At 48.1% G+C, this 27463-nt stretch overlaps 1 protein-coding gene across 3 annotated transcripts in view; it reads right to left on the reverse strand.

Moving 5' to 3' along the window:
• ZC3H18 (zinc finger CCCH-type containing 18) overlaps positions 1–27463 on the reverse strand; it is a 1042429-nt gene that overhangs the window by 864891 nt on the left and 150075 nt on the right. For all 3 annotated transcript variants that reach the window (XM_069636029.1, XM_069636019.1, XM_069636037.1), the window contains exon 3: positions 6965–7049. In XM_069636029.1, the coding sequence (XP_069492130.1) occupies positions 6965–7049 (85 nt within the window). The remainder of the gene's footprint in view (positions 1–6964; positions 7050–27463) is intronic.

Genomic DNA, 27463 nt, shown 5'->3' on the forward strand with positions numbered 1-27463 from the left:
GAAATTTTCCACCACAATACTTTAATTTGATAGGTGGTATAAGCTGATAAAGCCAATAGGTGGACCTTTATAGAGTTGAATACTAACTCTGAATCTAACAAGTGGAGCATATAATTTAGAATGTATGAAGGAGTACATTATATGGGGTTTATTTGTTTTGACTGGCACCAAATTACAAATCTCCTCCACTTGTCAAAAGAACAGTGTCTAGTGTTTGGTTTTCGTGCCTCCTTGAGGATATCCATACACCGCTGTGGTAGATTAAAGTGTCCGAACTCTAGGACTTCAGGAGCCAAGCTGCCAAGTTCATCGAGTGTGGTTGCGGGGTGTGGGTGCACTGTTGTTCCTGTGTGTTGGGTTAACAGGTTGGTTTGGCACGGGAGTTTGATGGGTTCGCACATCGCCAGTTTGCACAGATGGGGATACCACGGTTGTCTCGCCTACATGGGAGGAATTAGGATGAGCGTCATCTGTTCTCGGTGCATCTTGTTCACTATCCTGCTCATTAATGGAGTCGGAGGGGACAGGGGAGCGAAAGGAAATTTCCAAGACCAGTTCAATAGGGCGTTCGCCGTGGATTCTGGCTAAGGGAACCTGGACGTGAAGTCTGGGCATTGCTTGTTTTCTCCTGTAGCGAACAAGTCTAGTGTGGGGTAACCCCACAGAGCAGATGTGGTGTACGACACTTGAGTCTAGTTGCCACACATATTCCTCTGGTAGGTTATCTCTCCTCAGAGAGTCTGCTAGAGTGTTAAGTACCCCTGGAACGTGTTGGGAGGATAGGGATATCCCCAGTCAGTACCCATTTCCCTATTTTTTAAGCCAACTTGGACAGACTTGGAAAGTGTTTGCCCCCCTGTTTATTGATGTAGAACATCACAGTTGTACTGTCCATTAGAATTTGAACCGACTGGTTTGTCAGTTGTGCTTTGAATGCTTGAAGTGCTTTGAATACTGCTAGTAGTTCCAGCAGGTTGATATGGTTCTGTGCCATGATGAGAGTCCACAGACCATGTGCTGTATGGTGAAGGTAATGAGCCCCCCACTCGGAGAGTGATGCGTCTGTTAAGACAACTGCTTGTGCTTCCTGATCGTTGAAGGGTTTTCCCCTTTAACAGGTTCTCTTGACCACCAGCGTAGGTTTTGAAATAGTGTTGACGAAACGACCACTAGATCGTCCCACTGACCACTTGCCTGAGACCACTTTCACCAACCACTCCTGCAATGGTCGCATGCGCAGACGTGCGTGTGGGACTTGATACATGCACAATGCCATCATGCCTAGCAAACGCGTTGCTTTGCGTACGCTCATCTTGAGATCAGCTTGATACTGGGGTATTTGCTGAAGCATGTTCTGCAGTCTTTCCATGGATGGAAAGGCTAAGCCTGTTCTTGTATCCAATACAGCTCCTAGGAACTGTTTTGTTGTGTTAGGTACAAGATTTGACTTTTTCCCCGTTCATTCAGAAGCCTAATTGAAAGAGAAAGTTTATGCTTCTTTGTGTGTGTTTTGTCTGCAAAGAAGGGGTATTTCTCCTGTGATCAGCCAGTAGTCCAGGTAGGGGTACACTGGGATTGCCTCCCTGCGCAGGTGTGCCGCCACCACCACCAGTACCTTGGTGAATACCGTTGGAGCTGAAGCTATTCCGAAGGGTAGCACCTTGAATTGGTAGTGCTGGTTTGCTACTTTGAACCGGAAGAGTTTTCTGTGCACTGGGAGCATTGAAATATGAAAATAGGCATCTTTCATATCCAATGTTGCCATGTAGTCCTTTTTGGCTGATTTCAGAGCGTCCGCCACCACTTTGCCGAATAGTACGGTTGGTTCCACTGGCATGTCGAGTAACGTTGCCTGGGTCTCAAGCTTGAAGCCTGATTGGCGAAGCCAAGCGTGCTGCTTGATAATGGTTCCTTCCGCAATAATATGACCCACATTATATGCAGTGTAGAGGTTGTTTTTGAGCCAGCTGCTGGCAGTGGCTTTGCCTTCCGCTGCTACTAGGGCAAGTCTACAATTTAAAGGCTCTGGAGCAGAGTCGATGTAATCTTGTGGCATTTATGGCAGTCATAGCTCGCCAACAGTGTGTAATTGTTGTCGATCCTAGTTTGAAACGCTGCCGAAGTTGAACATTTCCTCCCCGTGGTATAGAGCTTCTTGCTCTCCTTGTCTGAGGGAGCCTCTGAAGAAGCTAGTGGTGTACCTGCCCTCGTTCGAGTAGTTGTGACAACTAGCAAATCCATCTTAAGCTGTCCCCCGATATATAAAGGATCAGACGGCGCCGGGCGGAAATGTTTTTCTATCCGCGGGTTTACTGCCTGTGTTTGATTGGGCGTCTCCAGTGAAGGTTGTATTCTTCTCTGGACAGACCGATTGGGATGAACTGGGTGGCAGCTTTTTTGTCTCCCAGGATATCTTCGACAAAATCTTTGTCTTGAGTCGCCTGTGTTTGAATACCGAAGTGTTCAGCTGCTTTGATTAGTAAGTCATTGAATAAGGGCTGATCATCTACTGGAGAATCAGGCACTGGGGAATCTTGTTGAATTGGTGAAGACAAGGTATACACCTATGCATCATCATATTGATATTCCTCCTGATCACCTTCAAGGTAGGTATGGATATAATAAAGACCTTTTTGCTGGTGGCTGGGATGAGGACAGTGGCTGAGAAATGGAAGACAGGGGCTGAGAACTTGAAGCCTGAGCAGTAGGAGGTGTGATCTTTAAATTCTCTAATGTATGAAGGTTTTTTTCCAAAGAAATTAGCAAAAAATGTAATTCTCTACATTACCCTATCTATGTCCTCTGCCGACTATAGGGCTGAGCTGGAGATGACCCCAGGGTAAGGTATTGGGTCTTGCGGTGTGGTTGTGGGTAGGCCTTTATTATGTAAGGCCTCACTTAAGGGACCCTCATCCTCTACTTGTGGGACAGTTTCTACAGAAGGGGTAGACTTATCCCTACAAGTCTTGTCCTTGTCTTTATGAGACTCATTTCTATGATCTGAACTATTGGAGAAGACTTCTTGGAATCAGTAGCCTTTAATAGGCTTTCTGGTACATGTTTTTTAACCAGGTGTGATGACCCTGTATTTTTGGACTTTCCAGCCGGTTTCAACAAAATGTGTCGACTTTCAGCATTGGAAAGGACCTCCACCTCGTCTGTCGACGTTGGGTCAAAGGAGTTTTATGGGCGGCTTCCTTTGTCTTACGGGGCCTGTCATGGGGTGACCGGGACTTAGTGCCCAGAGGACAGGGAATCTATTGATCTCCCCCTAGACGCTGAATCGGGGAGTTTGTTCTGCGGTACCAACACATCGCTGCAGGGTGTGTGCTTAGTGTGGAAAAGGAAGTGCTCTTGCCGCCGGGGGTCATCCCCACAACAGAGTCGCTGGACTGTCTTCTAGGGTCAGGGGCTAGCAGTTGGGAACTTGGATGTTACCCGTCGCCCTCGCCGTCCGAAAAGACGGCGACGCTGCCGTCACTCAAAACTCCCTCCACATCCACAACGGCCTCGACCTGCATGGCGTGATGGGCCCAGCGTTTGGTTCTGCGATCTTTAAGTGTCTTAGGTTTAAAGAGCTTGCAAGATGGACAGTGACCTTCGTCGTGGTTGCGGTTCAAACACAGGTTGCACACTGTTTGTCGATCCACAGAAATGTTTTATTACATGGGGGGGCAGACTTTAAAGGGTGTCCTATCCATGTCTGGGAAAGGCAGCCGAGCGATAAAGGGAAAGGGTGGGAAAATGCATTGTACAATGACCGCTCCCCACTCTGCATACTGTATGGGCCTAGTCCCGTTGGGCCTTCACAACCGAAAGGGTCCATCGAAACTTGACTTCGTCCGACAGCGTGGTCTTGCCTTTTCCAGCGCGTCGAATATCTCGATGTCGGAAGGAAAAGGACAGAAAGAGGAACTATATTTAAACTTATCATAAGCAAATGGTGTCAGCTGAAATTGAAATCCACGAGAAGTGACTGCCCACGATGGCGGAAAAAAAACAATCTGAGGGACATCGACGGGTGAACGACCATGGGTACAGTGGACTTCACACTAGGGATAGTATTACTGGCACGCCCTGTCGACGTCCCTTTTCAAGTTTCGAAAACAACCAATACTGCGCAGCTGCCACTAGATGTTGGCCTATGCATAGCATGTGAATCTAAGCAGATGCCACAAGTCTCGGATATAGATAGATAAATAATAAATGTATATATACACACGCACACATATACACACCCTTTTCCTCAATATATATTTCTCTTAAGGGCACAAGATGCACAGGCCCTACAAGTAAAACAAGAGCAGTCTGAGGACTGTCAGAGTGCAAGGTATCAGCATTTTCTACCATTTATGTGGGAAAAGAGTAGACTAAAAAGGTGCAATAGCAGTGGTAAAGAAAAGACAAATACCACCCCCTTTATCCCTCCATAGGGAACCAAAGGAGAAAGCAATAACCCTGAAACCGGAAGAAAGTAAAAATCTGTCATGAGCGGAACATTTGGTGACATCATAAGGAATTGAGTAGAAATGTCAGAAAAACTGACTCATGAAGTAGAGCAGAGCCCAAGGATTCCATCTTGTGAAGATGTATGGCTAGAACAGGGTGCAAAATGTGCACTCCCCCTAGCCATTGGCTAGTGATATTTGACTCTCGCTGAATAAGAAATGGTGGGCTGTGTGTATTGTGATTAATCCTGCAGAATCATCACTGAACCCCAGCCTAAAGTCTCCTCCCATGTGGCCGTCGGAAGGCAGCCTCTTCTTGATCCTAACCCTGGGTGTGGTATCAGGAAGAAAGATCACATGGGAGGAGATTGCTGTTGCGGGTGACGGTGGATAGTGACTCCCTTGGAAGAGACAGTATTCATCTTCTGAGTATGAGAGTCCTATAATTCCCAAATACCCAATAGCATTGCCGTCAGTGTACACGTCCCTCCCATACATCTACCCAAAGCACATGCTATGAAAAGTCAGCTAACCAGAACAAGGTTTGTGCCTTAGTAGTTCAGGAAGTAAATATGACATCCTCTAATTGTTATGATTCTGTCTTACATAGAGGCCCAATCCCTACCATTAAATCTCAACCCTTTTCCATATCCTGCCCAACACTGATAACTCTCAGGTTTAAAAAGCAACCATAAATCAAAGGACAAGCCGTTATGGACTTCAGGATCCATAATGCCTGCAGTACTGGGAGGAAGAGGGATTCTGAGTGAATGAGAATCAAAGGTGCCATTGAATATAATGAGCGGTCTAGTTGTTGTAGAATGAGGCACTTGAGCCCAAAATAAGCTAAAATGGAAAGGAGACGAGAGGGAGACGCAGCAGCAGTCCGGCCTGCGGGGCTACAAGCAGAACGAACGCCAGCTGAAGTCCACACAGTAAGAGAATGCATGGGTCATTGCAGAGAGCGCAGCAGGGAGCAGCTTTGTGGAAGGGAAGCCCATCTGTATGGGAGACTAGCTCCCAACACGACGCGAGCTGCTTCGGTGAAGTGGAAGCAGAGACTGAACGGAGCGGTGAGAGCTCCAACAAAGAGCCGTGAAGACGGCTGAAGTTACGTGGGAGCAGGCAGCAGAAGCAGTTTATCGCAGAAGGTCCGCCGCAGAAGTAGCAGAGGCTCCACGGAATACCGGTCACTTGGTCTGATGCTAAAGGGGCCTCTGGGGCGCTCCGACCAGGACATTGGGCCGTACTCAATAAATTTGAACATTGAACATCTAAAATGCAAATGCAGAGGCGGTAAGGGCACAATTCTCCTTTTTGGGACACCAATTTAACATTTTGACAAAGTGTGGCATCATCAATGGTAGTTGCTATCCTGACAAAAGTATTCCAATTGAAGAATAAATGATGTGCTAATAATTGTTTAGCATCCTAAGGAAAACAATTGACTTGCCTTGGAACTTGTGTTTTGAAAAAGACATTTGCTTTACCAAGAAGGATACTGCAGAGAATAACTATTTAGATTTTTGAACAAGTGTTTGTTAAAGAGACATTTACTTTGCAAAGTGGAAGAAAGCAGTTGAGGGGAAAGACATGTGTTGAACTGAATAGAACTTAGTTGAATCAGAATTGTATCAAGAATATTCCTGAATTGATCCAGGGAACGGGAGTCCAACCCTGCTCAAAAGCAGGACTTGCTAAATTCTATAAATTTGAACTTTCCTCTCCTTTGTGTAACTGAAGACAGCCAAATATTCTGCATATATTTTTGTTGCATGTATTAGCGTGAGGGTCAGATACTTTCTGGACACTAGGTCTTCTTTCATTAGTTCGTTAAGTGAGAACAACCGCATTAAGACAGGAAAATATGGGTGTTTCACTCACCCCTTTTTCCTTTAATGAATGGAAAACATTGAGAAAGCTATTACAGAGACTACTCAAAGCATTTATATTTGTTAAAGATACAAGGCTAGGAAACTATTTCCACCGCAGTAAAGATCAGAACATAATTTCAAGAAACAACTTTTATTTAACCCACAAACTGTATGGCCACATGTGGTTTAACATACCCTGGCAATCTTTCAGATAGTTGTACCAAAATAGGGTATTCGCTTCCCTGACCACCATGGCTTAAAAAAATAAATGAATGAATAAATAAAAATCGAACTAAACCTGGCTACTCAAAAAATAAAAAAGTGTATTAAACATTCATTTACAGGCTTTCCTTTTGCCAATCTGTTTTGTTCTCGGGTCATGTTGCACAACCTTAATTCAACTACACCGTTCTAGGCCGGGGGCTTGAAAGAAAAAGGCACCAAAACACAAAATTAATACATAAATTGAATAGGACCATTAGTGCCTGTGCATATGTTCAAAATAGTCCCGCTTCCTACAAATATCACTTTAGATTGCATAAAATCAACATTGAGCTAGGCTCAATATTTGCATAGAAGACCAAGATAAGCAATATAATTCTTAAAGCACCGGCTCTGGATTTTGGTGTGGTGCAAGTTTACCTTTCATGAAGAATCTACAGGTGAGCCGCGGCCTCACCTTTCTGTCACTGGGATCCTTAACTTCACCTTCTTCCAGGTCATCATCCTATGAAACGGATAAAGAAAATGAAAGCTAATCAATCAGCAGCCATGAGGCAACACCACATAATTTTGAAATATAAGCAACGGCAAATTTCTGATCATTTATAGTTTACAGACTGCTATATACCTGCAAACACATTACAATTAGCGCTCAGACTCAAACATTCCACAGCTAAGAGTGCCCCATCTTAACATACAAGAAGAACAAGTTGCTCTTACCTGGTAATGTTCTTTCGATGGGATGGTCCGACGACGTATTCCATATCTTTGACAGTAAGCAGCACAGCTGTGGTGATTACTGTCAAAGATATGGACTACGTCGGAGGACCCAATCCCCTTGAAACTATCATACTAAAGGAATTTGGTGGGCTGTGGCTCAAATTAAAAAATGGCATGCTGAAATGGCAACACACAGATTTAATCTGGGTGCTTTTCCTCAAATGCATTTACCTAAACCAGATAGTGCGCCAGAAGGACCTTAAATTATGGACTTAAAATCCTGTGGGAGAGGGTGGGTCTGGGGGCAGGCAGAGCGGAGTAAGACAATGGGGGCTTGCGGATTGAATGGATGGGATAGGTGTCAGGCCTCGCAAATCCTGTTGATAAAAACCTAGCACGCCTGGATAGGCGGGATAGCTATCACTCCAGGACATGTTCGTCCTTTAGACTGGACGCAAAGTTCAGACCTAGTTTTGTCAGGATGGCCAAGGACTTGGTGGTTTGAGTGAAAGTTTTCTTCTTAATTAACTAGTCATCAGTGGACGAATGAAAATATTTGCTTCTGCACATCAGATAACTTTGTGGCGTGCATCTCATCTCGACCCCTAGGCACAGCGCTCTGGTGGCTCTATCGATGTGGGCGATTGAAGATTCGAGGAGGTCCTGCGCAATGGCCCAGGAATCTACCAGACCGGCCTGAAGGAGGCTTTGCTTGTCCGAAGAAAGGTCAGGCAGAAATTCCGAGCTCCCGCCAAGCTTCTGGTTAGCCGCAGCCAAGAGGGCATCCGATGCAGCCCCCAGATGGAGCAACAACACTTTCCCCAAGGACTCAAGGACCTGGTCCTCCTTGAAGAGGCAAATAGAGGTAGCTCCCGTGGAGGAGGATGGTGAAGACTATGGTTTAGAATACAAGGCCACAGGCACAACATAGGAATGGGGTAGTGGGTGGGTGTTCGCAGCTGCATTGCCATTTTTGTTAAAATGGCACCAGGCTTTTTTCACAATTTTGTTGTGGAAAGGTCCTTCTTGAGATTTACTCTGCGCGCCAAACCAGGTTTGGTTCCATTGATCGCTTTGCCTTTGGCAGGATTCACGAGTGAAGCCCGCCTCTGGCTCCAGGGTGTCTGGGGTAGGCGGGAAGTGATTGAGGTGCCCAAAACTCCCTGTGCTTAGTCTCCTAGCAGACCCAAATGCACTCTGTGGTGATTGGCCGGCTGACTGTCCGGCAAGTACAGCCATCCTGCTGGGTGACTGACAGCTAGGCTCGAATTAATGGGAGAGAACTGAATAAAAGGCAAGGCTTTTGGCTTGGAAGGCAGAGTCGACCACTGGACGAAGGAACCGAAGTAGAACTTGAAGACGACGCATGCTGCAACTCCTGGACTGTTGGTTTGCCTGGTGAAGCTGTGCTGCAGAGCCGAAACGCCAAGTTCGCATTGACAAAGGAGCCCCTGCAAGGACTACTTCTCCCTTGAGTTGGTGGGACCAATCAACCCCAAAGTCAGTCACCTGGACATCCATCTTGGAGCTGGTTGAATTTCCACAGAGTTGCTGCTGGAAACCGTGTAGCCAGGGAGAGGAACACCAGATTGTGTGCATTGCTTTTAAGCTGGCCAAGAGCTCCCTGAAGAGTCTCCGGACTCCCAGGAAGCAGGACTGACCGAGCCTGAGCACCAACAGACTGTGGGACCCCAGAAGCAAGGAAAGTCCATCTAGACAGCCAGCAACCGCAGTGTTACCATTTGCAGTAGACGCGAGGAGCTGAAACTCTGAACAGCCACTGAAAGTGAAGTTTGCCGGTTGCGAGTTTTGACCGTCCCAGTGCATTGGAGGAGTCTCCTGATGCACTCCCTCTTGTCCCCACGATCGAGGCCCAGGAACAGTGCGAACTGCAGAGCTGAACAGGAACACGAGTCATCTGCTTCATCTTTTCTTCATTTTAAAAGGTACTTTACAAAGTCTGAGAGGACTTACCTCTTGCTGTAGAGTTGCTTGCATCTTCTACCACTCACAAGTCTAATCAGCTTGTGGCCCTACATTTGATTTGATTCTTATTTTCTTCAAAGACTGTGCAAAGACCATTTACCTACCAGAGGTGCTTCATCCTATATAAGACTTTTGCCCATTGACTTTGGCTTAACCTATTGTACTGAATGACTCTTTCGGAGCTGGGGGGGGTGGTTGGGGGTGTGATCCAAAAGTATTTGCCTGCTGAAAAATATTTGTGCTATCTTTATGTTCCAACTAATCTTTTCCTTTTGACTTATTACCATATGATTCTAAATGCAACAGCGATATATTCATGTCCCCAGCACCCTACCAATTGAAGTCACCTGAGGGTGTAGGTAGTATCTGCGGGCCACTACCCCATATATCTACTGATTTAGAGATATTAAGTGTATTTCATCAAGTGTATTTGAGTTGTACTATTATATTACTCCCTTCTGAAGAAGTCTTATTCTAACTGACTGATAAATTAATTGTTTATTCAAGAAACGTTGAGTGTAAGAGTTTATTTGAATACTTGTAAATGTAAATCTCTGTGTAACTCCACTACAGCTCACACTGACCTCTCTTGAGATAAGCCTGGCTGCTCAACACGCTACCAAAACTGTGTAGTACAAGCTTATACCAAAGGTTGGGTTTCCTATACCTGCAGTCAGAGTTGTTTGTAGTGTTCCCATAGGGTACTGCATACAAACTTTGCCTAACAGCCGGTTTAGTCTCCAGCGTATAGCCAAACATTCAGTCTCTAACAATAGAGACCGCATCTCCTTATAAAACGCCCCTGAAACCCTTGACACAGTACCCTAAAACTTACCATTCTCCCCCGTCTTAGTATATCACCTACCCGCCACACTGCCCTTATGATCCAACTACGCCAATTTAAAGTTGTATTCCCTATCTGGATTGCTGGATTGAGCCACAGTGACGCATCATAACTCATCCATACATTTTTGTCATTTTCTACTATCGCAACACTTGTGTATGAGCGTGATACAAATAAAATATATCATAATCATAGCCAGGCAACCAGAGCGGAATAACCCAAAAAGACAAATCAAAAGTTATTTGTTCCTTTTTTGCATTTATCAAAAGATTGTACAATACAAAATTTCGAATTACATTTTTAGCATTATTTTTTACCCTTTTTGATGTTCATTTTTTACTAGTCAGGCAACCAGAGCTTCCAGAGTAGCAATAACAGAAGGCAATTTGTTATTCACATTTGGCATCTTTGCCATCCAGTTCAAGTTATCCAAGGCATAAGGAGTGAACCCATCCCTTTCTATTCTCAACCAGAGTGGTGATGCTTCCCCCTCAAATTCAAAATTATGAGCCGTTTTTGTGCAGAAATCATTTGTGGTATTTTTCAAGGTCTGGGTAACCAAAGTCCCCTTAAACGCTGTGGAACAATATGAATCGCAGAATTTTTGATTTCTTTCCAACATCCCACAAAAAATCCTATAAGACCCTTTCTAACTTTCGTAGAAGTATTTTAGGAAATCGTAGCGGAAGCGACTGCATGACATACAAAATCTTTGGTAGTAGATCACATTAATCATGGCCCAAATAAACATGGCCAGTCTCTCCCATCTTATACCCACCCAAAACATTTCCACCACCTTATTCACATTGAATTCTACAATTTTTCTGAAATCATGTATAATATGCATCCCCAAATACTTCACCTGGACTTCAGACCACTTGCAATTGCACGACAAAAGAATCCCTCTGTCACAAGAACTTGAAAAAAGGAAAATCTGTCTTGTCCCAATAGTTTTATGTCCTGACAATTTCCCCACCTCAAAAATGGCTTTCAGCAACACACCACATTTCTTTGTTCCCGTCTAATATAAGCCGCCAGCTGCTCCAAGGCAATATTAAACAAGTAAGGCGACAATGGGTAACCCGGTCTGGTGCCCGGTGTTAAAAGGAATGAATCAGTATCAAACTATTTGCCCAAACCTTCGCTGTTACTTTCAGATGCAGAAATGAGACAGCCCTGAAGAACACCGGACCAAAACCCATGTACGTGTATGGAGGTGAATGGTTTCCCCACCACTACCACCCCCCATCCCAACTTCCCCATACCCTTGCATTTATGCATCCCTAACCCTCTTTCCGGTGATCCTAAAACACACCCTACCTATACACAACCTCTCCCTAAACCTCCTACCCCAATTGGCTGTCTCATGGTGACCTGTTTGCTAAACATCAGGGACCCGTGCACAACTAAGGTTGGAGGATCATACTCCCTTTGGCTTCTGTGGTTAAGGAGAGGTTGCGGATACCACTTTCAGGTGTGAAAATTGGCCAACAACCTACCACTCATGTCACCATTCTCCCAATACTGCTTTCCAAAGATAGTTCCCCCCCCTCCCCGTATCAGCCTGCGAATTGGTCTAAAGTGCCTTTCACTCTCTGCAATTTGAGTTGGTCTTTGTCAGAATTGGATAATGCACACCTTTGCTGCAGAATCTTAAGTTCGCCCTCTAAAAATTTCAATTCCTCCAACCCTTTTTTTTCGTGACATGGGCATCCTGCACCACTGCTTTAAAACTATCCCAAACAATAAGCATATCAGCAGCCCTGTTCCCTGCCAGTATCCCAAACAATAAGCATATCAGCAGCCCTGTTGCTTTCATGCCAGTAGTCACTTCAATTTAAGCCCACACTATCAAGTTGCAACTGCAAGTCCATTAACGCGTGGTCTGAAATCCCCTGTTGTTCTATCTCCACACAAACAGTTGTACCAATGAGCCTGTCTAACATTAACAATCAATCCTTGAGAATGCATAGTGGACAGGTGGATAAACGTAAATTCATTCTTGTCTGGGTGATTCATCCTCCACATATCCACCATATCATATTTCTGAATGAAATTCCCAAAGTCTCTACTCACTCCGACACCTGTGAACCTACATGTGCTGAACGATCCATTTTATACTCAAGCCCACAATTAAAGTTACCTGCCAATGCAATACTTTCACCGTGCAAACCACACAACAGTGAACTTAAATCATTAAAAAATGGAACCCCCAGATAGCATGGACCATAGATAGAACCTACAGAAATAATTTTGCCATCACACATTATCAGATCCTCCCTATTGGGACCCCTGCACCAGACTTCTTCACTTCACTCTGGCCTTCTTCCATGGGTTCTCCCCCTGCTCCCTATTCGGAAGCCAGAAACATCAGTCATCTTCGACTCCTCTCTCTCCTTCCTCCCTCATACTTGGGACTTTGTCAAAAAGTCCCACCTTCAGCTTTTCCTTCTGAGAGGAATTCTACCTTTCCTCACCTTCCCCCAAAGACTCCATGTTACCCTGGCTCTGGTTTTCACTAGGCTTGACAATTGCAATAGCCTATTCAATCTGCCTTCGTCCACTCTGCGAACCCTCCAGCTAATCCAGAATAGGGCAGCAAGAATTCTCCTTGGCCTCAAGCCTGGGACCGCCATCTATCCTGTCCTACAAAGTCTTCACCAGCTCCCGATCGCAGCACAGATTAAAGTAAATTCCCTCTGCATCATCCGCAAGGCTGTCCGAGTCTGGGGACCACTATCTGCAACTCTTTCTGACCCAAATACTCCCCCCCCTCTAGACACCTGCGTTCCTCTAGCACCAACTCCTTGCGTGTGAACCGGTTTGCTAAAAAGAGAGCAGGTGGTCGATTGCTTTCCTCAGCAGGCTCCCTTCTTTGTTACAGCATCCCCCTCCCTCCTAGTCTTGAGCAGTACCTCCTTACATTCCAGAAAAGTCTCTCTCTCTCTCCCCTCTCTCTCCCCTCTGTCTGCCCTTTCGCTCCCCTCTCCTAATCGCACAGTAGCTTGACTGGTGTGCAGGGCCCTGGAATCAGCCAAAATGACCGATACAAAAATGATTTATCTGAATTTTGGCCGTTCGAAAAAACCGAACTGCCGAAAAGTTCGACCAAATCACGCATTGTGAGCAGGGGTTGTGGGGGGTGTCCCCCGCAGCCGTTCCGGAAAAAAATAAAAAAGGAAAGGAACCTGTGGTTCCGATACAGAGGTGATCGGAAACAGGCGTTGCAGGGACACAGCGAGTCGGAAACTAGGTAAGTGGAGGGATTGGGGTGGGGGTGTTGGGTAGGGGTGTGGGTGGGGGCCAAGTTAGGCATATTTAGGGGTGAAAAGACGGAAGGTTATTTCAGAAAAATAATCTTCAGTCTTTTCTCCCTCAAACATTTCTACTTCGGTCTTTCAACCCCGATCCCATGGCTCTTATGCATTCTCGGGTCCGGTCCTCCCTCATCTTCTCCCAGCTGATGTCTATCCACTGCACTTGCTTCGGCTCACCCTCCACCACTGAAGGTTGCACTTACCTTTCTTCATAGCACTTCACCTGCTGCTCGCCATGAGCACAACAGCACCTATTCCATACCCCCACTCCCCTTGCACGTCGTGAACACACAAGGCATAGTAGTTTCGACTTTCCCTCCCAATTGTCTCTTATTTTGTTGTATTTAATTATTTAACTTCTGACATTCTGTCCCCTCCCTCTTGCCCAGTGGGCGCTTTGAGACAGTATTTGCTTCATGTGTAAGCGCCTAGCAAGTGAACAATAAATAAATAGGGAGCGCTGAGCCTTTACAAATTAAGTGGTTAACTCAATCGGAGCATGGGCCAGTCTCTGGCTTTGAGGATAGAAAGTGACTGAAGGCTGACCAGGAACCTCAAAATTGAGCAGTTTATCAGCCCTCTGGTGTGCAAGTCAAAGAACAAGACATTGTTAAAGTGAAGAATGGAGAGCCAAAGGAATCCTCCCTTCCGGTCAGCGTTGCACTCTTGTAGGCAGTGCACAACGACTCTCAAACCTTGCTATGGTTGTTACCATTTCATGGATGTCACAGAAGACGCTAGACTCTCTCTAAAGGGGGTTCTGGGGCCCTCAACACAGAGACAGAACCAATGACTTAACCCAAGTAATGTTCTTTTGACTGGATGTTCCTCCCACGTATTCCTCATCTTTGATATATTCCATCCAGCGTCCAATGCTTTGGACATTTTTTCACAGCAGAGCGTGCTGTGCGTCGTGGATGTTGTGTCCCTCGGCCCACCGAAGGCACGCAACAAAGGCTAACCCCCTGTCCGAGCCTGTAGGAGCCGGGAGGGCTGGAAGTCTGCCAGCACCGACACCCTACGACACTTTACATCCATTTAGCTCTTGAACGGATTAGATTCACAGCACACTCTGATACTGATCTTGTGGTAAGACTTTCTACCTGAACTGAATCCTACCGCACCTACCTTGGAACATCATTTACAATGTCCGCCCACCTGATACCCGACACCGTATGCTTACCATTCTACCCGGTCATTATTACGATGACACGACTAACCCCACGCATGGTGTGCCTGAACTTTGCTTCTCAAGCATCTAGTGTAATCCACATAACCATCCCGTTATCCCACGCCATTCTGTTTCACTTTAAACCTTTGCTTGTGCTCGATTCTGAACGCTTGCCAGCGCATGTATATGAATGCACTCCATCTTATCTGAGCCTCATGCGATTTACTCTAATTGGAACATCCAAATGCATGTACACACGATGGTACCCTGCTGCATCTATTTGCTCTCTGCGATATCCTGAATTTGTGCTCTGCAACGATTTTTGAGTATCCTTTGCATTTGCATATTACTGAATTCGGCACCCGTACGATTTCCAGTATGTTACTATCTGACATGCTAGAGTTGGCTACTTATGCCTGCGTTTTGCAAACTGTATCCAGTGTAGATGTACGGCAGCCACCTAATCCAAGTGTCTACCTATGCCCGATGGCGTAAATAGTACTCAGTGCCTGTATGTTATTTGACCTACATTTGCCCACCTTTGCCTCTGTGCCATACTCCAGCAACTAGGGCATGTACTGTTACCTCACTGATATATCTTACTATTTAGGCAGCCAGACTTTTACATTCACCCGTATACTCCAAGCACTGAACTATCGCACCCATTAGCTAGTGATTTCTTTGCCACTTCCCATACTTCCTTTCCTGCACACTGACTGTGCTTAACATAGCTTGTTGCCATTGTATACCGAATACGCACCTATACACAGAAATGGCTGCACCTCTCGTTCTCTAAACCTACTTCTTAATGTCTTCGAATATTGTACAGTCTTACACATGCAAATTGTACTTGCTTAACCAGACTAACCCCTAATGCATGACCCGTCTACATGGACAATATCGCCAGATTTGCCTAACAGACTGTCCAAGTGCACTACATCACACGCTACTCGAGTGACACATTCAAACTGTGCCAGCCGGCCTCCAACCATGACCATAATTAAATTCCTTCCAATATTAATCATGGTTTCCCTTAGTCCAAAAGACTCACCTTGCACACTTGGATCATTCGTCTACGTAGGTGACGGCCTTGCACAAATATTCTGAGCACAACACCACCCCCTCCCCTGCCCTACTCCCTTTCTCCCTACCTTGAACCCATTCCCCACACCACACCAACCCTCTGTAATCACCTATCTTACACACACCAGTGAGACATTAGGCCACGTGGCCCCAATCAAAGTTCAGCCTACACAATCGATAACTGGTCAAAATCTAGGCTTTCATCCAGAACAGCTTAAAAGACTAGAACTGTCCATACACTGCCCACCAAACCAGCCACTCAGCAAGTTTCACTCAAACACCGTAAACGATAGAATCTCCAGCCTTGGCGCAACCTACCCAACTCAACAGTACCTATCCTCCAAAAAAACGAACTTACTCAGCACCCACAACTCGACAACTACCCAACTCTACCACAAACAAAATACCATATCCTCAAACTTCCATGTCACAAAACAGGAAGACAGACTCCACCGTAAACTTGAAAGGAGCCCTTATTAACGCCAGGTCCATCACAGCCCATGCCCTTGACATAGCAGACGTCATCAAAGTCCACAACCTTCACTTACTGGCAATCACTGAAACTGGCTCCACGCAGCCTCAGGTCCCACTTTGTCACTAGCAATTCCTGAGAGATGTGCAATATACAGGAAGGATAGAACTACCATGGCCCTTATAGCAAAAGACTCCCTCAACATTAGAATCGCAGGCGAACCGGCCATCATTGCTGCCAAAGTCATTACACTGAAAATTGAACTCACCCACTCCTGTACATGCACTCAACACATTGTATACAGACCCCCAGGCCCACCATCGTCCTTTGAAGACAACAGCACCCCTCAATTAGCCTACAACATGAAACCTCAATCTAAATCTACCATCCTAGGAGGCTTCAACCTTGGCCTGAATGAACCCGCCGACACACATGCAGGTTCACTCACTGACGTGATAACAGCCCAAGCCTTCTGCCATCGCATTAGCACACCCACACATGAAAAAGGTCGGACCCTAGATTGGCTTGCTGATACCAATTGTGACACGAATAGCATATCAAACACACCATCACCTTCGTGTGACCAGAATACCATAATATTCTCCACCAACATAACTACCAAACGTACCAAAGTATCCCCTCAATTACCTGTGCCCTTATCCAGAAATTCCAAAACCATCAATGGTGACAACATGCTCCCGCTCCTAACACCACTGCCAAATACCACATACGCAGAAGATGACCCAACCCTACTAGTCAAACAAGACTATGCTAATAGCCATGGACACAATTGCTCCAATGAAGTCTAAGAAAACGAAACCAAAAACTCATCAACACTTGGTTCAACTCCGACCTGCGAACAACTAAAAGAACTGCCAAATGCAACTGGCAGAAAGCACCAACAAACGCAAACAAAGTTATCTTCCATACTCTGGCCAAAAACTACAAGAAATCAATTACTAAAGCTAAAAGTAATATTCACAGTACTAGAATCCTAAACGCTCAATCAGGCCCTGGAGAACTATTTGCCATACTCCGAGAGCTTGATTCACCTGCCCCTGCCCCAGACCACACTATCAAAGATCAGTTATGGTGTACCAATGTTCAAAAAGCTCTAGCAGACAAAATGACCCTCCTACAAAATAAAATTGAAGCAAAAAAAATCAATATTTATTTATTCGAATTTGTAGGGCGCACGTCAGCCCGGGGGCATCGTGACGCTTGTTACAGACATATCCTGGTTGCATATACACGAGTAATACATAATTTACAGGGGCAGGTATGACATTTGTACAAATTTACAGTGCAGTATATTTACATAGGTTAGCGAGTGTCGCATATTATTGTGCAAGGAAGGAGGTGGAACAAGTTACTTACCTGTAACTGTTGTTCTCCGGCATGGGGTCTGGCATGGCATGAATATTCCCCGTCGTCAGGCTGGGAATCCTCGGTAAAGAAAAATCAGTATCAGTTTCGTTTCTGATCTGTCTTTCGTAGTAGTAACCAATCACTGATCTCTGCGTCATACTGACCACAGCCAATGACTGCCATCTCCCTATGCCCCGCCTCTGGCAGCCATCTTCAGATTTGGTAGCACGTGAAGTGGCAGTATGACCAAGCGAAGAGCCGCAGAGGGGTAGGCGGGAGGGTTCGCATGTGAATCCATGCCAGACCCATGCTGGAGAACAACAGTTACAGATAAGTAACTTGTTCCTTCTCCAGCATGGGGTCTGGCATGGATTCACATGCTCATGAATATAAGAATACATAGCAGTACACACATGCACAACCACGGGAGGTGGCAAAAGGCTCAACATTAAGCAATACAAAAAACTCAACATTAAGCATCTCTTACCTCCTCACCAGGCTCACCTTAAGCGAACAGGTTGCACAGCACTGCTTGGCCGACCCTGGACTCCTCCCTGGAATCCCGATTGACGCAGTAGAATCTTGTGAAGGTGTGCGTCGACCTCCACGTAGCAGCCCTGCAGATGTCCAGCAGGGGCACACCAGATATGAACGTCGTAGTAGCAGCGATCGCGCTGGTCGAATGGGCTCTCGGACGGCCTGGCAGCGGTCGGTTAGCGAACCGGTGGCAGTGCATGATGCAGCCAGAGAGCCATCTGGAAATAGAAGACTTCGAGAGAGCCTTCCCTTGATTCACAGGTCCAAAGTTCACGAATAGCTGTGATGTCCTCCGAAAAGAGTGGGCGGTCCACGTAGAACTTCAGCGCTCTAGCCACACCCAGCGAGTGCAAAGTCCTCTTGGCCGGCGACGAAGGAGACGGGAAGAAAACAGGTAACACCAGGGGCTCGTTAAGATGGAAGTCCGACGGCACCTTGGGCATGAAGGAGGGGTGCGTCCTAAGAACCACCATCGAGGCATGGAAAGTCAAGTACGGTGCTTTGCAGGATAGGGCCTGGATCTCTCCCACTCGTCGTGCGGAGGTAATGGCCACCAGGAATGCAGTCTTCCACGACACAAACTTCATCGGTGCGGAGTGCATCGGCTCGAATGTTAATTTGCATATTTAAGTAACTTTGGGTCTCACCCTAAGTTACTAGGGGAACCCAGACGTGGACCCCTTGCTCACTATTCTTAGAGAGGCACAGCTCCTCCCTACTTATGAGGTCCAACCAGACCGAAACACGTGTCTGGGGATGCTGTTGGTACTCTTGTTCAGAGGAGCATTGCCTAGCATTTGGGTGCTGGACTGCCCCAGGGCAGGACAAAGACAAACAAGTTACTTTCTTACCTGGTAACGTTCTTTCGATGGGATGGTCCGACGACGTATTCCATATCTATGACATGTAATCACCACAGCTGTGCTGCTTCGGAAACTTTTTTTCGGCGTCTGCGTCCTGTGTCGATGCGCCGTCGTCGAGGACCTCCTCCGACGTCCGACGTCATCCGATGTGATAAGTAGGACGCACGACGCCCGTAGCCTCAGTTGTAGTTTTTTCCCCCCAGAACATGTGACATTTGTCAACTGCCAGTCAGACACAAAGCCTTGCGGAACGTAAGCTGCAATCGCAAAAGAAATTCTGCAGCGGGGAAGGCAGGGCGGGAGCGATATGGAATACGTCGTCGTACCATCCCATCGAAAGAACGTTACCAGGTAAGAAAGTAACTTGTTCTTCGAGGGGATTGGGTCCTCCGACGTATTCCATATCTATGACAGACTCCCAAAGCAGTACCAGAGCAAGGAGGAGGGAAAGAATTTAGAATCAAAATTTAGAATAGCCAAATAGCAGAGCAAAGGACCGCCTTGCCAAAGGCCAGATCCTGTCCTCGATGGAATCGAGGGAATAGTGACGTACAAATGTATGTACTGAAGCCCAGGTGGCTGCATCACAGATGTTGCGAATAGGAACACCCCTCTGCAGGGCAGTAGATGCAGCCACAGCCCTGGTAGAATGGGCCCGCAAGCCAGCCGGTGGGTCCTTGCCCGCCAAGCGGTAACACTCCGAGATGGCTAAAATAATCCAGCGAGACAAAGTCTGTTTCGTCACAGCTTGCCCCAAACGCTTTCCAGCGTAACCAATAAAGAGTTGATCGTCCACTCTGACCCGGGACATGCGTGAAACATAAAAGCTTAAAGCTCTCCTAGGATCAAGCCTATGGAGCCTCTCCTCTTCCTTACCAGGATGCGGAGGAGGATAGAATGCCGGAAGAACAACCTTCTGGGCCAAATGAAATTCCGTCACTACCTTCAGAAGAAAAGGACGACGAACTCGAAGGACAACCCTGTCCTTGTGAAATACAGTGAAGGGTGGCTTAACTGAAAGTGCCTGTAACTCACTCACTCTGCGAGTGGAAGTAACCGCAACTAAAAACAGTTTTCAGAGTTAACAGCCTCAAAGTGCAAGAATGTAAAGGCTCAAATGGAGCACCCATAAGAAACTTAAGAACAAGGTTTAAATCCCAACCGGGCACCAGGAAAGGTGACGGAGGGAACACATTAGTGAGCCCTTTCAGAAACTGTGAAATTAAAGGGATTTTAAAGAACACTCTTCAGACGAGCGCTTAAAGATGGACAGCGCCGCCAGGTAACCTTTAATGGTACCCACTTGCAAGCCCCTGTGGGCCAAAGAAAGTAAAAAGGACAGAACCATGGGGATGTCACACGCAAAAGGATCCACATTCTGAACTCTGCACCAGTCGCAGAACTTACGCCAACGGCAACGGTACAGAGACTTTGTTGCTGGCCTTCGGGCCGAAAGCAACACCTCCATCACGTCTTCAGGGAGGTCCCAATCCTTATACCTCAACCTTTCAGAAGCCAAGCGTGAAGGTTGAGGGATATGACCTCTGGATGGAGAACCTGACCCCCCTCCTGTGAGAGCAGAACGTCTCGGTAGGGAAGACGACGTGGAGGGCAGATGGACAAGTCGAGAAGGTCCGGGTACCACGTCCTCCGAGCCCACGCCGGAGCAATGAGGATCATCCGGGAACCGAACTTCCGTAACCTCCGCAGCACTTGCGGAATGACGGGGACAGGAGGAAACGTGTACAGCAGCGGGAATGACCACTCCACCACAAACGCGTCTCCTGAGGCTCCTTTTGGAGGAAATTCCCACGAGCAAAACCTTTCGCACTTCCGGTTGACACCGGAGGCGAAGAGATCCACTTGAGGGGTCCCCCAAAGGGCGAAAATCTCCAGGAGAATCTCCTGAGCCAACTCCCACTCGTGAGAGATCGCGCTCTGCCTGCTCAGAGCGTCCACCGTCACGTTTTTGTCTCCGGCCAGATGAACTGCCGAGATCGAAACTTCCTGCTGGATGGCCCAGAACTCGAGCTGCATCGCCTCCCTGCACAGAGGAAGTGACCCTGCCCCCCCCCCCCCTTTTTGTTGAGGTAGTGCATGGCCACTGTGTTGTCCGTCAGGATCAGGACACTCTTTCCTCGCACAGTCGGTAGAAAAGCCTTCAAGGCTAGCCTGACGGCCCTCAGCTCCAACAGATTGATATGGAGTCTGGACTCGGACAGAGACCAACGACCGCTGACTGTTAGCCCGTTGGCATGAGCTCCCCATCCCGTGAGGGATGCACCGTCACGATCGTCACCTCCGGCCAGGGAAGCCAAAATGGAGCCCCCTTCATCAAGTTGAATTCGACGGCCCACCAGAGAAGGTCCCAGGTGACCGAGGGCGGCACCTGAACCGGGTCCAACATCCTGCCGGAGGACTGCGACCATTGCGTCTTGAGTGCCCACTGCAAAGATCTCATCCGCAGGGGAGCCTCTGGCATCAGAAGAATGCAGGATGCCATGTGGCCGAGCAACCTCAAGAACTCGAACGCTGGGAGCGTCTGGGCATGCTGAAACTTGTGCACCATCTGTTGAATGTGAAGAGCCCTCAACTGGGGAGGAAAACACTGCCCCAGGGAAGTGTCGAGCACTGCTCCGATGTACTGGAGCCGCTGTGTTGGCGTCAAATGGGACTTTTTAAATTGAGGGAGAAGCCCAGCCTGTGAAGGGAGTGGCAGGTGACGGACAGATGATTCGGGAGAGCTCCCCCTGATCAACCAATCGTCCAGGTAGGGGTAGACGTGAATCCCCCCTTGCCTGAGATGCGCTGCCACCACCACCATGAGCTTGGTGAAAACCCTCGGGGCGGAGGTCAATCCGAACGGCAGCACCCGAAACTGAAAGTGCGAGTTGCCAACCGCGAACCTCAGGTACTTCTTGTGCTTGGGATGGATCGGCACATGGAAGTAAGCATCCTTGAGGTCGAGTGACACCAACCAGTCCTGAAGCTGAAGGGCCTGGAGGACTTGAGAGAGAGTAACCATCTTGAACTTGTCCTTCCTGAGGAGTTTGTTCAAACCGCGCAAGTCCATGATGGGTCTCAATCCCCCGTCTTTCTTCGAAATCAAAAAATAAGGGGAATACCATCCCTTGTTCCTCTCCGCTACAGGTACCAGTTCTATTGCGCCTTTCTCCAGCAGGGCTTGAATTTCCTGCGCAAGGAGCGGATCCGGACTCTGCAAAGAGAGGTTCCCCGGTGGATTGTCGCGAGGCCTGTGCCGAAAGGGAAGACAGTAGTCGTGGGTTATGATCTCCAGAACCCACACATCTGAAGTAATGGCTTGCCACTCTACAAGATGCTGCGCCAGCCTTCCCCAACCGGCGAACCATGGGACATGGCCTCATGACTGAGTGGGAGCGGATGTGGCGTTACCTGAGGGCAAAGAGGCAACTGCCCGAGCGGCCTTGGCACCACGGGTACCCTGTCATCCACCTCTGGTACCCCTGCGTTGGCCTCTTTGACTGCCAGCTCCTCTCGCTTTACTGAAGGACGAGTAATAGCGAAAGGAACCACCCCTCCACTGCTGTCCCCTAGGATGAAAAGGCGGAGGTTGGCGAACTGCAGCGCCCAACGACTTCGCTGCAGCTTTTGAGGTCTGCAACCTCTCAAGGCTCTCGTCAGCCTGGCTGCCAAAAAGGTGTTCACCGTCAAAGGGCATGTTGAGGAGCCGGGACTGCACATCAGGAGCAAACCCCGACTTCCGCAACCACGCAAACCTGCGTATCACGGTGCTCGCCGCCATGGACCTACTGACGCATTCAGCTAAATCCAAACCCGACTGAACGGACTCACACATGGCATCCTTACCATCCTGGACCATAGCAAGAAAACCATCCCGTTCGTCCCCTTCGGGAATATGTTCAGCCGCTAACGCAACACAGTTCCACAGAGTGTGTGAAACGAGACAAGGCACAAATGGAGTTGGCCGCCTGAAGCGCCATACCACCAGAAGAAAACACTTTCTTCGCCCAGCCATCAAAACGTTTGTCGTCCCTATCAGGAGGGATGGTAGGGTACGACGCCTGCTTTGCCGGGGCTGTGGCCGCCTGCACCACCAAACTCTCCGGAGTGGGGTGCCTGGTCAAGTAGCAGGGGTCGCTACTGGCTGGACGGTATTTTCGCGACAAGGATCTGCCCACCGCCGGGAGACTCTCCGGAGCAGTCCAAGCCGCCGCCACCCTTCTCTGTAAAGCCATATGGAACAGCAGTACCGGGTCAGTTGGGGGACCAACATCAAGGATGTCCGTCAGATCATCCTGCACAAACTCCCCTGGGGAGTTTCCCCAAGTACTCAGAAACCCTAGCCATAAGGCGCCGGTACGAGGAATCGGCATGAGAGCCAGGCTCAGGCCTACAAAACTCCACCTCCCGAGAGGTGTCCAGTCCACTGGCATCATGCAGTGACTGCCTCAAATCGTCAAACTGACTATGGCCCGAGACAATTTCATCTGGAACCTGACTAGGAACCAGGCCATCAGAATCCTCATCCGCCTCTGAAATATAATCCAGGTGGCGAAAAGAAGGCACCCGAGAGTGCTTGCTCTTAACCAGAGCCTTCCTAGGGGGTTCCCCCGTGCCACAGGGTACCTCCGACAGGAAAGGCGTCGAGTGAACAGGCATCGGCGTCGAGAGGATCGGCGTCGACATCAGATGCAGCGCCACCAGCATAGGCGGCGTCGACACAGCCCTCGAAACCGGAGCCCCGAGCGTGTCCCTCGACGACCTGAGCGTCGACGGCTTCGATGACTTCCTCGGAGCCTCGAGAAAGCCTGTCGACGCCCTCGACGCCTCAGACATCGATGTCTTCCTCGAAGACCTCACAGGTGCACACGGTCTCGAACGCGTCGAGGACCGGGACCTGGAATGGGTACGTCGAGAACGAGTCTCCTTGTCCGAACGGGACCTCTCCCGTGACTCGTGCCGACCACTCTTGCGAGCAGTGTCTCTCGACCTCTTACGACCGACCCCACTCGGGGGCGCGGATGGCTTAGTACCCTGCGACTCAAGAATCGCCAGCATTTTCTTCCCGAAGGAAGCCCATTCCTCCGGCGTCGCACGGCTGGTTTTGGGGTAAGCGATGTGCCGGGCAGGGTCCTTCGAAGAGGACCTGGAAGACGACCGGTGTCGGTGCTTCCGAGAATGCCTCGAAGAGGCTGAGGAGTGGCGAGACCGACTCCTAGAAGGAGACCCACGAGACTTCCGACGATGACGCGGAGAGTCACCCCGCGAATCATCCGTCGAAAGCTCCGCAGACTTCGACTTCCGGGGCTTGGACACCCGACCTACCGACAACAACTTCTTGCGTTCGCGTAAGGCTTTGGACGTGAGCGACTGGCAGTTGATAGTCATCCGTGTCGTGGGCCTCCCCGAGGCACCAGAGGCAGGCGTCGTGCGAGTCCGTCACCGACATCTTGGGCCCACACTCCCCGCACTTCTTGAAACCCGGACGCGGGGTCGAAGACGACGTAGAAGACATCTTCACACAAAGGATTTTCACAAAACGAACTGGTTCGAAGAACCGAGAAGAACAGAACTCCAAAGAGTCGAGGCGTTAACCGAGATTCACGAAGCAACACGTTCGCCGAAAAAACGGAACTGAGGCTACGGGCGTCGTGCGTCCTACTTATCACATCGGATGACGTCGGAGGAGGTCCTCGACGACGGCGCATCGACGCAGGAAAAAAGTTTCCGAAGCAGCACAGCTGTGGTGATTACATGTCATAGATATGGACTACGTCGGAGGACCCAATCCCCTCGAATGATATGTTTAGGCTATTTCTTCTCTGTGAAAGATAGTGAGCTAAAGACTCTGGGTAAGTCTCTTGCAACCAGAACTAATGTCTGGCAGAGGGACTCCCAGGACCCCCCTTGTTAATTTGCATATTTAAGTAACTTTGGGTCTCACCCTAAGTTACTAGGGGAATCCAGACGTGGACCCCTTGCTCACTATTCTTAGAGAGGCACAGCTCCTCCCTACTGATGAGGTCCAACCAGACCGAAACACGTGTCTGGGGATGCTGTTGGTACCTATGAAAAATCGGGAGTGAGTTCTCCGCTCTAATGTCTGCAGGTAGAGCATTCCAGCACTTGGCAGCAATGTAGGGGAAGCTTAGGCCACCGGCTTTGGCTTTTTTGATGCGTGGGATATGGAATAAGTTGGTGTATTGCACCCTGGTGGGACGTGAGGAGGAGGGTTTGGAGATGGTCTCTGATAGGTAGGACGGGGCGGAAAGAAAGGCATTTGTGTGGGACGGTGAGGATTTTGAGTGTGATCCGCTCTTTGACCGGGAGCCATTGGGATGAGTGTCTGGCCTGGGAGATATGCTCTCTTCATGGGATGCTAAGAGTGGCCCGTAGAGCACTGTTCTGTGTGACTTGTAATCTGTTTCGGTTTTTTGCCGATATGCCTGCTAGGAGGGCATTGCAATAGTCCAGTTTGGCTCCAATGGTTGCTCTGGCTATTGAAAGGCAGTTAGGTTTTGAGAGGTAAGGCTCAATGGCGTTTATAAGTTTGGTGGTATGCGCAAATGAGGAAGTGATTGCGCCGACTTGTCTAGTCATTGATAGTGAGGAGTCTAGGTAAACTCCCAGTGTCTGGACAGCTGTGGATATGGGGATGATGGAGTTGTCAATGGAGAAGATGGCGTACAGTCTGTCCAGTTTATCTAGGGTGCCCTGTTGACCTAGTATCATGATTTCAGTCTGGTCTCCATTAAGGCACAGGCCATTAACTGCCATCCAAGCCTGGATGATGGAGTAGATCGTGTGGCGTGCCTTGGCATCTTGGTGGTATGATCCTGAAAGGGGTAGAAGTACTGGTGTCTCATCCGCGTAGTTCGTGTACGTGATACCATGTGAGTCGAGTTTGTCAAAGAGAGGCTTAGTGAACAAGTTGTAAAGTGTGGGTGCAGTGCAGGATCCTTGAGGGACCCAGCAATGGATTGTAGTGGGTGTGGCGTTAGCAGTGTCTGAGAAGACTTTCATGGCTCTTCCCTCGAGGAAGGAGGTGATCCAGAGAGCTGATTCTTTAGAGAAATTGGCTGGGTGTGTGAGGTGAGGGTCTTGTGATCAACCAGATCGAATGCGGCTGAGAGATCTAGGAGGAGCATTAGGGCTGGCCTGCCCTTATCCATGATTTGGGTGATCTGACTTCAGATCCACCAGGGCTGTTTCGGTGCTGTGTCCTTTCCGGAAACACGATTGCCTGGTCCCTCGGATGGAGTGCGTTTCCAGAAAGTGTTGGAATTTCCAGTGTGCGGCTTTGTCCAGTAATTTCAAGAGGAATGGCACTGTAGTTATCAGTCTGTATTGGGTTGTAGGGGGTCAAGGGTAGGTTTTTTTTATAGGGGGGGCTGACCCAGGCCTCTTTGACGCTAGCTGGGATAATGCCCGATTTGAAGGACGCATTGATGAAGGCCGAAAAGAGCGGCGCAAAGCAGTCTGCGCAGTCTTTGATGAGCTTGGGCAGGCATATATCGCCTTTACAAGGGGAGGGTTTGGGATTTTATTTAGTAAGTTGATAACTTCTGGTTCAGTGATGTCCCTGAAGGAGAAGTCAGGAATGGTGGGCTTAGACGAGGCGGGTGTGGATTTGGTAGGCTTGGTTCCTGTCTGTTGTTGTAATGCTTTGCAATGGTCTTTGATTATCTTTTGGAGAAGGTCAATTTTGTGTAGCATGGCAGCTTGTATACTAGCACACCAGGCTTCATCTTTGATTATTTCATTAGGTGTATTGGGGGAATTGGGGGAGCGGGATGAGCTCTTTAAAAATGGCAAAGATTTCTTTAGAGTGTGAATGGGCATTAGAGATTTGTGTGTTGAAGGCGTTGGCAGCACGGATAGCGGTTTTGTATTGGTGGGAGATTAAGTTGAATTTGTTTTTGGCACTGCTGCAGGGGTTGGTTTGTTAGTTTTTTAGTGCTTCTCTTTTGCGTGAGCGCATTGAGTGCAGTTCTTCAGTGAACCAAGAGTTGGTGTGTAGTGATTTATTTTCTTTTTTCCATTCGAGTGGTGCTATATTATTAATAGCTTTAATGATGACATCTTTGTAGATGTCTGCTAGGATATTGGGGTCATTAGCGAAAGGGGGTGCTAGTTTGGGGGTGTTGCGGTAAGGGCACAGGTTATCCTCTTTAAGCTTTTTAGAGCTGACTTGTGCAGCGATAGCAGGGGTCAGAGTTTTGAGGTTTTTAGTGATGGGAACAGAGAATTCGATAGAGTTGTGGTCGGTCCAGGGCAGTGAGGTGTTAGAGGTGATAGTAGCGAGGCAATTATGGTCCGCGATCCAATCTAGAATGCTGCCTTTGGAGTGAGTTGGACTTTCAACTTTCTGGGTGAAGCCTAAATCTTAATCTTGACCACCATCCCACAGCAGCAGCCCGAAAACCGCCTCTGCTGAACAAATTTGCATTTAGACCAATAACCACAACAGACACTATCAATATCATTAAAGGCCTTAAACCTTCCAGATGCAAAAGCGATTTGTCCAGCCACACTGATAAAGGAATGTGCGCAAG

Source organism: Ambystoma mexicanum, chromosome 1q, assembly GCF_040938575.1.
Source record: "Ambystoma mexicanum isolate Mex_15411 chromosome 1q, UKY_AmexF1_1, whole genome shotgun sequence".
In the NCBI taxonomy this organism is placed as follows: domain Eukaryota; kingdom Metazoa; phylum Chordata; class Amphibia; order Caudata; family Ambystomatidae; genus Ambystoma; species Ambystoma mexicanum.